Genomic DNA, 14,412 nt, shown 5'->3' with positions numbered 1-14,412 from the left:
TAAATTGAACAAAACGCAGACCTTTGGACCACTTCAGGTCAACTCTGGAACTGTCTCCCTCTGTCTGTATTTCCTATTTCCTATGATCTGTCTTTCAAACGCAGTGTGTCCAGGCATCTCGAAATGAATGGATCTTGAATTTGGCTCTCTTTTGTATTGTTTTTTTTTTTTCTTCTTCGACAGCTTCAGGAAAAATACATTGGTAGGAGAAAGGATCTTTATTTTGTTTTTGTTGATCTGGAAAAGGCCTTTGACAGAGTCCCTAGAGAGGTGGTGAAGTGGGCAATGAGAAAGCTTGGCTTGGAGGAGTGGCTGGTTAGGGTGGTTATGGCTATGTATGTGGGTGCTCACACCCAGGTAAGAGTGAATGGAGATTTGAGTGTTGAGTTTTCCGTGAATGTTGGTGTGCATCAGGGGTCAGTCTTGAGTCCCATGTTGTTTATCATGGTACTGTACTTGAAGCCCTTTCACGTGACTTTAGAAACGGACTCCCATTGGAGTTGTTGTATGCTGATGATTTGGTGTTGATTGCAGAGAACGAAAGGGAGGCGGAGGAAAGGTTTAGGAAGTGGAGAGATGGTATGGGGCACAAGGGCTTAAGGGTAAATGCAGATAAAACAAAAGTGATGATATCTAGGGTTGGTGGTGGTACCGTCAAAGACGAGGGAGAGGGCCATGTGCAGTTTGCCACAAGGACGTGGGAAGTAATTCCATCTTCTGCGGTGTTTGTGATAAATGGGTGCATAAGAGATGTAGTGGTATCAGAGGTAGACCGCGAGATAATGCTGATTTTATGTGTACGGTGTGTCAGGGTGAGCAGGTGCAGATTGTTAGACGTGAAAGGATTGAACTTGCTGGTGAATCTCTTGAGTGTGTGGAAGAGTTTTGTTATTTGGGAGACATGTTGTGTGCTGGAGGTGGGGCTGGAGCTAGCTCTGTGGCTAGGGTGAGAAGTGGTTGGAAGAAGTTCAGGGAGCTCTTGCCTCTCCTGACATTGAGAGGACTCTCCCTACGTGCTAAGGGATCTTTGTATGCAGCATGTGTTAGGAGGATAAAGCTGTATGGTAGTGAGACCTGGGCAGTGAAGGAGGAAGATATTCGCCGGCTCAGACATACAGAAATGACAATGATTAGGTGGATGTGCAGTGCGTCCCTGAGTCCAAGGCCTGGAGGGGGTGGGTTTACGATGGAAGAGTTGAGAGGTAGGATGGGACTAGAGTGTATTGGTGGTGTGATGAGGAGAGGTAGATTGAGATGGTTTGGACATGTGGAGAGGATGGGGGATGATAATTGGGTGAGGAGGGTGAGAAGTGTTAATATTGGGGGTGGGGTTATGAGGGGTAGACCGAGAAAGACATGGGATGAGGTCATTAAGTGTGACCTCAGGGTTAAGGGACTGAACATGGAGGCTGCAATGGATCGTGCAGCGTGGAGAGCCACCATTAGGTAACCCAAGCCGACACATGCATGCATTTTGGAGCCTTTAAAAAACGAAAATGAAAACAAAGGAACTGTTTTGCAGGCTCAGCCTTTGGTTCCTTCTTCCTCGCATTAAAAAAAAAAAAAAAACTTCATTGTATTATTGTTTTCATCCATCCACTCAACATATTTTCAATATCTTGATTTGCCCTTTCCACAGACCCATGACTCTGACTATGTCATGGTTTTCCATGCACAATATTCAACTCTGGTCACAAAGAAGCTAAGGACGTTATGACAGTGTTCACAAATTCTCTCCCATTATCACTCCGCAAAATACATGGTGTTCCAAACATTAAAAAAATGTCAACAAGGTGATATGCAACTTCTTCAGTGCATTTACACTGCAATGCACAAAGTATTGAAAATTTTGTTAAATGATCTTGGTATACCATTATGACCTTATATTTTCCATCTGGTAGTGTCTGCATGTCTATTAGGTCCACTTGACACCGACTATTTAGCTCGGAATGTAAGATAGGATTGGAAACCAATCCTTTTTTCTTTTTTGTTTTCTTGCTTTGGCACACTTCACACATGGACAAGAAGAGCATAATCATATCAGCTGTAATATTTGCATATTTTCTAGCAATTTCACATTTCAGTCTGTCTCGACCACCATAACCGACAGCTAAATGAGATGTTTTAATTACCTCAAATATCTCAGGAGCAGGCAAGGTAGCAACAAACTTCATCTTTGTTACTTTTAGCAATCAGTTTCTGAACACCGCCAAAATCAATAATATCAAACTGCTTTAGTCTTCTGTACTGTAGAGTAGTTTTCTTTTCAGCAGTTTTAGCATCTTTCACCTCCTGGAGAAGAGAGGCATACTTGTCTTGAGTAAGTATGTTGTGGTGTGATGCTTTGCTTTTGCCCCACTTCAGGATGGTTTGTAAAAACTTCCCCTTCCATCCAGTTTCTGTTCCTGGTTCAGCAGGGTGGTCAGGTGAGCTGGAGGTTGCCATTTTCTTGTGTATCTCCTGGAGTCAGGAGCATAATGTTATCCTCCTGACAGCTCACAATCAACTAACTGACGTCAAACAAGCCACCCCACACAACAACCACAGTGACTGACTGACCAAGTCGGTCAACCTCATGAACCAAACCATATGAACCAAACATGACCCGACTGTTACTACTGTTAATGACAGCTACACTGGTCATCAAGTACCTTAGAAAGCAAGACACTTTTCACACTATACCGAAGTGGATTAAATATATGTACAATCAAGATACCACTAATCTTATCATGCGGATATGATAAACATGATTTATAGCACCTAGTTTTCACTGAGGTGTCTGGCAGGTAAATACCAGAACACCTAGTTCTCTCAGACAGAGCAGTTGTTGAAACTAGTTTTGACTAAAGTGTTTGGATAAAACTAGGTATAAAGATCACTCTAGTCCTTCATTTTGTGTGTTAACCAGTCTCCTTTGGTGCAACTAGTTCTGCCTAGGTAATATTAGTTGTTAAGTACAACAAATGTGACTTCTGGTTCTTACTAGTTTAACCCCTAAATTGCGGGGTTGTTTTTGCTTGACGAGTGTCTCGCGGGCATATTCGCACTCCGACAGTCTCTCTAAAAATATTTGCCAAGAATCAGTTATTAGTCCTAGAATATTAAAATCAAATATACTTATGGCACATACCTTCAGCTTTCTCCTGGGATGTTTGTTGAGCCTTCGTCGAGTACCGTAGGACTTGTGGAGACCTCTGAAGTTGGGTAACGAAGTCTCCACTTTACACTTCCCGCCAACCCGTAATATGATTACCACAGCCTGATATTATCACTAGAAACACTATTCTATGATTCTCAAATAGTTTGGAATCCATACTCAAAAAAAAAGAAAAAAAACACTAAAGCAATGAAAATTACGAGCACGTATGACCTTCCCACTTACGCTCGTTCGCTGCTGGTGTTCTGTCATTTATTATTCATAAAAACACACACACTTTATATTTCTGTTACTATATAACACTTATATATATCTGCAGTCTTTATCCATAAGTTTCCTTCAGTAATAGTAGTTTATTGTCACTGTAGGCATTCAATTTCTCTTTCAGTAAAATACGTAGCATTCACTTTCTCGTTCTGTATACTAGCGTTGAGAGTGAATCTGTCACTTTCACTTCCACTTTCATAACTCATAGTATTCATACATGCTAGAGTGAAACTTTCACTTTCATTACTCCTAGTATATATACTCATATTCTTATATTACTACTCATTTACATCTCTATTTACATTCTCTATTTTATTTACATTATTTACATTTCTATTTTATTTACACTGTTATGCACTGTCACTTGCAGTAACTTATAAAACTATTTTCCACTGTTCACTTATATTTACATTCATTGCTTTCACTTGTTGCTTACACATTATTTACATTTCCCCTTGCACTGTTTTACTCACCAGGAAGATCGTAGTCACTGTCCATCATTTTCATTGATAAATTAGCCAGTTCACGTTCCACAGCAGTCACTTAGCCCTTTACCCCTTTCCAAACGTGGTTTAGTAGGGGGTATAGGTCACAGGGTCCTTTGCATGGGGCTAAAAAGCAGTGGAATTGGACAGGCGCGAATCCGACGTGCTTTCACCTTGAAAGACGACAGTAAACTGAATACAGTGTGGTGGACTGGTGGCCTAGGGGGAGTGCAATGCTGCCAATGTCAGCGTGGTGACAGCTGCTAATATATACGCTATGAAATGATTGGCAGGAAATTTAGACAATACATAATAAATTAGGAAGTTCCAGGTGAATGTAAGTATCACTTAGGCTTCTCCCTTCCTTTCTTATATATATTTTTATTATGAGAATAGATTATACGGCATATTTCAAGGGGAAATAAACAGCGAAAATTAGCGAACGAGTGCACGTGAGGTGTTGTCAGGTGATAATTAGCCAATTCCAGGTGTATGGTACTATCACTTACCTTATTTCTGTTTTGTATATAATATTTGGTATAAGAATAGGACATAGGGCTATTTCAATGGATGAAATCAGTGGAAAATTCCAGGGAAGATTTACTTAGCGTAGCATGGCTGGGCAGGCGAGAGGAGAGGGTAATGGAGGGGAGGTAGGGAGGGAAGTCAAGAACGGGGAGAAATGGCTAAATTGTCAACAATGGATGGGAGTACAGATGAGATTAGGAGTGCTGACTAGTGTTGGACATTGGCAGTACTGATAGATGATACAAGCCACCACTTGAAAGCCTGGGCGAATTCAAAGTAACACAATCACAAAAGTGACGCCCCACGGTATGATCCCTTGCTCCCAAGCATCACAAAAGTTACGCCCCCCGGTTAAGGGGTTAAACCAGTTCTGACTAATTTTGGGTTTTAACTGCAACAGAGGCATGACACATCCCTGTAGTAGTAGTATTAGTAGTTGTTCCCTAGGCAGTCTGGCCAAACAGCCCCGAGTCCCTTAGGAAGGCCACGGCAGAGACCAGGCTTTCCCACAGAGCTCTCAAAGAGTGCATGTTGTGTTGTTGGTGCAGGTGATTGTGTGCACTGCAGTCTTCCATAATGTGCTTAATAGTATGGGGTGCTGTGTTGCATCCTGGACAGGCATCAGCGATGGAGTCATCCAGCCTCTTCTGGTAGCTTAAGAGGGCTGGATGATGCCCACATCTCAGCCTGGCCAGGTGGGCCCTGTCCTCACGAGGAAGATAGGATTCAGAAGGGTGGATGTCAGGAGGCCGTCCATGCAAATGTGTGTTGTCTTTAAGTGACTGAATGGAGCGGCGAGTGATCTGAGTGTGGATATGCTTCTGAAAGCTGGTCTGAGGGGGGAGAGATGACAGTATATGTGTATGATATCGTGTGCTGGGTGTTGTTTTGATGTTCCTTGGTGTGGGTGGATGTGCTGCCATGTACTGTAGTGGATGATGTGGGTTTGTGGAGGCTGCAGCAAGAAACTGGGTGCCTCTCATGTCTAGGTGATCCTTGACTTTGAAGACTTTGGTTTCTTGATGTAGGTGGTCTGTGGGTGTAGCAGCTGTGCAGCCTGTGATTATTTTTAGGGTCTTGTTCTGTATGGTCTGTAGTGTGTTGTAGTGTGTTTTGGTGAGGTTAGAAGCCCAGGCAGGGCTTACATAATTCATCACTGAACGTATGTATTGTTTGTATACTGTGGTGGTGGTTTCTTTGTTGTGTCCGAATGTTGTATGGGCAAGTGACCTCAAAGCATTGAGTCTTGGTGTTATTTTATTTTTAATATTTGTGATGTGTTGTTTAAATGACAGTGATTTATTGTATGTTACACCAAGGTGTGTGTGTGTGTGTGTGTGTGTGTGTGTGTGTGTGTGTGTGTGTGTGTGTGTGTGTGTGTGTGTGTGTGTGTGTGTGTGTGTGTGTGTGTGTGTGTGTGTGTTTGTGTGTGTGTGTGTGTGTGTGTGTGTGTGTGTGTGTGTGTGTGTGTGTGTGTGTGTGTGTGTGTGTGTGTGTGTGTGTGTGTGTGTGTGTGTGTGTGTGTGTGTGTGTGTGTGTGTGTGTGTGTGTGTGTGTGTGTGTGTGTGTGTGTGTGTGTGTGTGTGTGTGTGTGTGTGTGTGTGTGTGTGTGTGTGTGTGTGTGTGTGTGTGTGTGTGTGTGTGTGTGTGTGTGTGTGTGTGTGTGTGTGTGTGTGTGTGTGTGTGTGTGTGTGTGTGTGTGTGTGTGTGTGTGTGTGTGTGTGTGTGTGTGTGTGTGTGTGTGTGTGTGTGTGTGTGTGTGTGTGTGTGTGTGTGTGTGTGTGTGTGTGTGTGTGTGTGTGTGTGTGTGTGTGTGTGTGTGTGTGTGTGTGTGTGTGTGTGTGTGTGTGTGTGTGTGTGTGTGTGTGTGTGTGTGTGTGTGTGTGTTGTTTATGGTGAGGTGTGGGATGTGACCGAGTTCTGCTGTCCAGTTTGTGAGAAGAGTCACTGTAGATTTGGCTGGGGCTATTTTGAGCCTGTTTGTGGCGAACCATTCGTGTAGTGTGTTGAGGTACGGTTGAATGATGTGTGCAGCTGTGTTTGCATTTTGGTGCGTACATGTAAGTGTTATATCATCTGCATAGGAAGCTATGTGTATCTGTGGTGTGTGGGGTGTGGGTACGTCGGGCATGTATAGGTTAAAGAGTGTAGAGGACAAAACAGATCCTTGAGGGACGCCGTTTGTGAAGTTTCTGATGTTAGAAGACTGACCGGCAAATGTTACGTGTGCACATCTGCCTGCTAAGTAGTTTGCCAGCCATCTTTTTGTGTTATTGTGCATGTTTGTGTTGAGTACTTTGCTTGTGAGGTTGTGGTGGGGGATAGCATCAAAAGCTTTGCTAATGTCTAGTGTGATTAGGATTGTTCTGTGTGGTGGCCTAGCTGAATTCATGCCATCGAAAACTCTCTGCGTAAGGTCTGTAAGAAGAGTGTTTGTGGAGTGTAGTGGCCTAAAGCCATGTTGTGACTGGGCTAGGGGAATGTGAGGTGTGACTAGTTGTAGTACCAGTCGTTCAGTGACTTTAGAGGAGGTGCAGAGGAGTGTGATGGGGCGATGTGAGGAGGGTAACGTGGGGTCTTTGTTGGGTTTAGGGATAGTGATGATATTGCCATGCTTCTAGATGTTGGGTATTATGTTGTGTGAGTAGCTGTAGTTTGATATGTTGGTGAGTGCTTGTATGGCTTGTGGTCCTAACTGTTTAAGGTGAATGTTGCTTATGTTGTCTGGTCCACAGGCAGATGAGTGCTTGAGGCTGTTAATGATGTGCTTCGTCTGGTTGTAAGTGAAAGGTGCGAAGTCTGGGTCTGTGAGGAACTGTCTCTTACGTCGGATGATACGTCGGTCTTCGGGATGGGGGTTTAGATGGCTGACTTGTGAAAAGTGATTGATGAGAGTGTTTGCTTGTTGTTTGTTTGAGGGTACAGTGTCTGTTGTTGTGATAGCAGTGTGTGATTGTGTGGTGTTGCTGTTGGAAAGTGTGATGCTGTTTAGTGTTTTGTAGAGTTTGCTGATGTTTGTTTTGTGGTCAAGTGTAAAGTTTTCCAGTTTAGTGTTTGCTGTTCTGATATTTTATTATTTACCTGAGTGTTGAGTTCTTGTATTTGTTGTATGGTGTCTTGTGTATGGGGTGTTGGGGAGTGTCACAATGTGTCCCGTTGTCTGATGAGGCCTTGAATTTCTGGTGTGAAATTGGGGTTGTCTCTCTTTCTGTTGCCTCTAGGGATGTGTCTTTTATCTGCATTTTGTATAATTGTATTGAAAGTGTGCACAGCGGTGTTGATGTTTGTGATGGGTGTACTGTTTAGTGTTTCAAGATGTTGTTCTGTTTCAGTTACAAAGGCCTACCAGTTGGCTCTCTTATAATTAGTGTATGTATGTTTGTGGCCAGCTGGGGTGATTCTGGTTTTGGTAGTGATGATGATTGGGAGGTGATCAGAACCTAGGGTTTTGACCACTCTCCATGATGTAGTGGGGGTGAGGTTTGGGGAGCAGGTGATGATGTCTGGAGATGATGGGAGCAATCCAACACTCAGATACAAAAATTCCCTCAGTTCACTATCCACATGCACTGCAGCCTTAGCACCCTCATCTATACTCTTCACGGCATTCAGCAAGTTCCCATTTACTCCAAATGTTCTTAATACTTTCCACAATCCTTGTCTACCCACCCTGTCATATACTTTCTCCAAATCCATGAAGGCCACATACAACTTATTTCCCTTCTCTATAAACTTTTCCACTGAAGACCTAAGAATGAATAACTGATCTACACAACCTCTTCCCATCTCAAAATCTCCACGTTCTTCTCCAACTAATTCCTCTGTTATTTCCCTAACTCCATCAATAAGTATCCTACCATATCCTTTTCCTATTACACTAAGACAAATGCCCCTATGATTACCACACCCTTGTTTTCCCTTTTTCCTTTCTACAGGGGAATAATATACCTGACTTCCAATCCTCCTGGGCTTTACCCTCCTCCCAGGCCAATCTGCACATCTTCCACATCCATTCTACTATCTCTCCCCCATGCTTCAGCATTTCACCAAACAGTCCATCAATTCCTGGGGCTTTCCTCATTTTGACCTTCCTCATTGTTTCCACAACTTCCATCCTACTGATTTCTTCCTCTCTTCTCACACCCCTCCTTCTCCCACCCATTCCCCTGCCACTTATACTTGCATTACTTTTATTCTCTATGTTCAACAATTCCTTAAAGTGTTCTCTCCATCTGCTCACTTTTTCTCCCTTCTCCACTAGTAATCTACTGTACCATTTTCATCTTTCACTCCCCGACTAGCTTCTTTAACATCCTGTCTAACTCTCTTTACCTCTTTACAGAACACTTTCTTACATTCCCATCACTTTACACTCAAATTCCTTCCAACCTCCTCATCCACTCTCCTTTTACTCTCTCTTATTAATCTTTTCACCTCTCTCTTCCTCTCAACATATAACTCTCTCTTCTGTCTCTAAACTTCCCCCACATCCCTGTTTCTCATCCACTCACTATATGCTTTCTTCTTTTGTGCCACAGCCTGTCTCACCTCTTCATTCCACCATGCTGTTCCTTGAACCCCCTATCGTCTTTTCACCCCACACACCATCCCACATGCCACACAGATTTCTTCTGTGAATATCTTGCATCTTCCACGTTCCCAATCTGCTCCTAATCATATTTACCCAATCGCTCCTCCACTTCTCTTTTATATTCTGCCTTTTTTCCATCCTCTTGTAACCATTCCACCCTCCTTGTAAGAATTACTTCCTCCTGTCCTTCCCTTCTTCTATTCCTCCACTTAATTTCAACAGTAACTTTCACCACCAAGTGGTGGTCAGAAAGTTCACTCCCCCAATCTCTATATGCTCTTGCATCCATTACACATCTTTTCATCCTGTCATCCACACATACATAATCAATCACTGCCTTCCATCCATTCAGTTCACAATCCACCCTTCTCACTGCTCGCCATGTATACCTGTGGATCATTTTGTGTCTGCAGAGGGTATTGGCTATCACCAACCCCCTTGTGGCACAGATGTCCACTAGAACACTGCTATTCTCATCTACTTCTGCAGGCACACCCCACTCACCAATTACTCCACCCACCTTCATTTTTCCTATTTTCCAGTCATATCTCCAATCAAAACACTCTCATTCTTTTCAAACTTTTCCATGTACGTTTCCACATTTGTCCATAACTCTTCTTTCACTCTGCTTGCACAATCTTGCATTAGCGCATACACATACATATACACAATCGCCAACATTTTATGTCCAACTTTCAATCTTACCCACATAATTCTTGAGCCAACTGATCCATACTCTCTTATATTCTCCTTCTATCTCATGCAAACAACAATAAACACTCCTTCTTTTGCCCTCTCATTCTCACCCACTCCTGCGCATATACCCCATCCATACTCCCATTCTCTCACACTCTTACCTCCCCATTTATTTTCAGTTAATCAACATACATCCACTTTTGCACCCTAAAGCACCTGGACAATCTCTTTCTCTTTCACCTCATCATTTGCACCCCTTACATTCCACGTCACAATCCGTACCATGTCCTTTGTTCGGTCCTTAATCATCACCTGTTGGTCAGTCCTGGTCTGAGGCTTCTTGTTCATATTTTTAGTTAGTTGTTGTCTGGGGAGGGGCACTAATCCTCCGCCAACCCACCTGTTGTCATGTAGGGAACACGTGTTGGTTGGTCATAAAGTTACCACCCAGCGTTGTAAATGATTTCCTGGTTTACAGGCAATCACTTGGCTTGCCACTCACCACAACACTAAGTGGGTGGATGAAGGGCACCTCATCAGCCATACTGGCACAATATTCCCCCATCCACTTCCAATCATATGCTGTTATTAATAATTACCTGATATTAAGTTATCTATTCAGTGTGCACAAGAGACAAATCTTCCAAAATGGCTTATATACTTTATTACAATACTGAAAAGCATTCACTACTTCTTCATAAGCCTTTAGTTTGTTTTCCATGTCCCATTTGGGCCTGGGTTCTGGTGTTCGTACCATCAACATCCCCATCCTGGGCCTTGCATGCGGTGAGTAAATGTTTTGTGGTGTGTGTGTGTGTGGGGGGGGGGAAAGGGGGCTGCATTGAAGTGTAGGCATAGTCAATTATTTGCAAGTTGTATTTTGTGATATGTGGGGGAGCTCACCATCCACTCACTCGATGTAGTGCTGCTCTTGGATGGTTGCCCTTTCCTTTCTTTCTTCCCTCTTTCCTTCCTTCCTCTTATGTCCATCATTCCTTCTTTCTTTCCTCTTCCTTCGGTCTGCAGGTGACTCTACACCAAGTGTCAAGCTAAATGGTTTCTCGTACACCAGGAAATCATTAGTACCCTCGCGTCCAACTCGGTAATATTGTCATGCATGGGTCACGTGTTGGACCAAAAACGTGTTGGACAAACAATAGAGCTTATGGGGAAAAGTTAATTATGTCAGCAACCCTAGGAAATGTCACCCTAAATAACTACCATATACCTATACATATATTGGTACTATTGTAATTATAATAAATGGTACTGTGCTATGAATGATAACTAACCTTTTAGGATAGTGTTGGTGGGCTTGCTGGGAATGGAAGGTGGTATCCAAGGCTGTAGGTAGTACTACTGGGTCCCCGGAGGATGGCTGCTGGTGTCACTAGCGGGTAATGGCTGCTGCTCCTCCTCAACCTCCCTCATAAATCCTTCGAAATCACACTCAGAATCACTATCTTCGTCCACACCCATGGAAGGTCCTGCTTCTGCCTGTCCTAGCACTCTGTAAGCCTTCAATGCTGCCAGGATCTTGTCTTGGTTTTTTATTATGGTCCTCACGTTGGCTTCATTCAGGTCGTAGGCCTTGGCGATGTCAACTTTCCTCTCCCCTTTCTTCTTCCTCTCGATGCTTTCTAGCTTGGTGGCCTGAGGGAGGTGCCGACGCTTCTTGGGGTTCTCAGAAGGCTTCCTAGGCATCGTGAGCAGGGAAAAATGCAGTAACAAGGGCAGAAAATGCAGCAAGAAAAAAGCACTTTCCAATGCGAATTATGTTACTGAGTGGCGCTATGGCGGGAGAAATTTAAACAAAACATCACGTGACAGCAGAAGCGTTTTTAATTGGGCAGCATCACGATCACGTCACGATAGCGGGCGGGGAAGGCTACTTGATCAGAAGTTTTCATTGGCTATCATCATCATGGGAATGTCCAGTATGACCGAGTTGGACCAGGGGTGATCGTGCTAGAGGTGAACTCTGCGGATTTCGCCCACTTCTCGGAGCTCTGTGCTTGTTATGCTAACACACTCGTGTTGCAGTAATTAAATCGTATTAAATAATCCTAATTATTTGCTCTCCGTGCTGGACGTGAATCGTGCTGGACTAACGCGTGTTGGATGCGAGGGTACTGTACTATGCTGGATGGTAACCATATAACCAAATTATGGTGCCTGGTGGTTTAGTGGGTAATTAAGGTACTCCATTCGGATTGAGCTTGTGCAAGTTTACATCCAAGGGGTGGTTGGGGTTTACTGCTCTCGTAATGCCAATCAGGGATGAGTGAGGCTGGTCACCCTCATCTTAAATGCCAGGATCAACTTGCCTAGCCCCAGGCTCCTACACTCCTCATGGGGCAATACAGGACTGGATGATGGATGGATGGATGGATTTTGTGTTGGTACAAAAGCAGGGAAGGTGCTGGCCACATTATAATATGGGATTTTTTTTTTTTTTTTTTAATTCATTGGCACCTCCTTTAATAAAAAAATGTAAAAAATCCATCCATCCACCCATCATCCAATTCTACATTGCCCTATGAGAAGCGTAGACGCCCAGGGCTAGGCAATTTGGTCCTGACATTTAAGATGAGAGTGACCAGCCTCACTCATCCCTCAGTGGCATTACATGAGCAATAACCCCAACCACCCCTTGGATATACACCTTCACCAGCTCAATCCGATTGGAGTGCTGTAATTACCCACTAAACCACCAGGTGCCATAATTTGGTTATATGGTTACCACCCAGTGTAGTATATGGTTTCCTGGTGTACATGAAACCATTAGGCTTGTCACTCAGTGTAGAATCACCCATAGGCAGAAGGAAGAGGAAAGAATGAAAGAAAGACAGACAAAAGAGAGTGTAAAGTCACCGATAGGCAGAAGGACAAGGAAAAAATGGAGTAAAGAAAGACAGAAGAGGAAGGAAGGAATGGAGAGAGGAGAGGAAAGGGCAGACACCCGAGAGCTGCACTACATCGAGTGAGTGGATGGTCTGGTAGAAAAAATATACAAATTATATGGTCAGCAATGAATAACACAAGTGAAAGGGAGGTTCTTGAATGTCTGTTACCATTTACAGAGTAAGAATGTACTGTGAGGAATCTAATAAACAACACCATATCACCTGCATTACGCACCCAGTGCAAGAATAAGTTTTTGAATGTCTTAGCAAATGTAGTACCTCTCATGGAATGAACTCAAACTGCAGCACCCTATCCAATGTACCACCAGGCTCCTGCAATGAAAACCACTTTAAAAACTCACCATATGGCCAGCATTAAGCACCCAGTAGAAGGTAAAGTTTTTGAAGGCCTTAGCAAATGCTCCAGTGTCCCCTGTGGAGTCTTCTAAAGGGTGGCGGACGGCGCTGATCCAGTGGCTTGTGCCTGCCCAGTGCAGGTTTTCCACCCATTTTTGTGCACCTGCACAAGTAAAATAATAACAATAAATCATAATCATTGTCATCATGATCATCGTCCTCTCCAATGCCTTATTTCTCCTGTGAACCCTCAGACAGGGGCTGGTCACGAAAGAGCTGCCTCAGGCCACTTTGTCCGCACATAGGCTACCTCCATAACTCTCAAACACTCCTTTCCCTCTGTTGCACCTCCCACATAAACAGCTATGTGGGTGTAATTCTTCCAAAAATATGAGCAAACTCTTTATCTAAAATGCCTCCAAAATTCTTTGCTTCATCTCAGCCAAAGAACACAAATACAGTTATCTAACTATTTAATATGAGATTTCTGCGACAAATATAATATTATGGTGGAAGCAAATATAAAACGGTTAGGGATTAATGAAGATGGTTACACATTAACTTAGGTCTCTCACAGACAAGTACACAATACTGGAATGATTAATGCTCATTGTTTTTAAACTATTAATAACAACATGTTCTGAACTTAATAATCTGCTGATAGGAAGACAGACAGGCAGGCAGATGGACACAGAGAAAGACAGAAATAGAATGACAATCAGATAAACAGATAGATAGGTAGGTATACTGACAAACAGGCAGACATATCATAGAGGCCATCCTGACCTGGAGTACTGACAATAAATAGTGAGACAGACAGACATATATAGATAGAGAAACATGATATAGATATAGATAGATGTACAAACAGACACACACAGATAGAAATAGATAGAGGGAGTCATGCTTACCTGGAGTACAAACAATCAAATCCAGCTGTCCATTGTAAACAACCACCTTCATTGTTGATGTGTTCAGCAACAATTCCACTGTAAATGCAGAGTATTATGTCAGGCACAATATATCATCATCACAAACCATTTTCAGCGTTTATATATTCAGCATGAACTCCGCTGGCAACAGGAAAATTTTAAGTTAAGTACAGTACATTGACATTCATCATCATCATCATCCAGAGCTCTTTTCCCACCTGAAGATGGAATGAGGTAGGGTATAGAAAAAAAAAAAAATCAAGAACTATCAAAAGTGTGCCAATTAAATGAGCCACACTCCCATTCACTCATCATTCAAGCCCCTGGAATCTTAAAATCTACACAAATGCAATATCCTTGGAGAGGGCCTAAAAAACCAACTTGCTTTATCTGTTCAAAGTCTGCATATTCAGGCAGTGGGGCTGCCCGGTGATATCAGTGTCTCTGCATGAAGGCACCCCTCTGAAACAATCTCACCATTCTTGATAGACAT

The 14,412-nt window shown here is 43.1% G+C and overlaps 1 protein-coding gene across 1 annotated transcript in view; it reads right to left on the bottom strand.

Annotated features, from left to right (window-relative positions):
- Positions 1-14,412, bottom strand: part of LOC145394560 (retinoid-inducible serine carboxypeptidase-like) — a 79,818-nt gene that overhangs the window by 2,638 nt on the left and 62,768 nt on the right. The window contains exons 8-9 of the mRNA XM_080268401.1: positions 13,899-13,976; positions 12,993-13,150 (exon numbers count right to left, since the gene is read on the bottom strand). Coding sequence (XP_080124527.1) covers positions 12,993-13,150; positions 13,899-13,976 — 236 coding nt within the window. The remainder of the gene's footprint in view (positions 1-12,992; positions 13,151-13,898; positions 13,977-14,412) is intronic.

The sequence above is a fragment of the Coenobita brevimanus genome, chromosome 27 (assembly GCF_032717465.1).
Source record: "Coenobita brevimanus isolate Jiangsu-jjx chromosome 27, ASM3271746v2, whole genome shotgun sequence".
Taxonomy (NCBI): domain Eukaryota; kingdom Metazoa; phylum Arthropoda; class Malacostraca; order Decapoda; family Coenobitidae; genus Coenobita; species Coenobita brevimanus.
The sequence above is the reverse complement of the archived record's forward strand: the minus strand, read 5'-3'. Positions and strand labels throughout refer to the sequence as shown.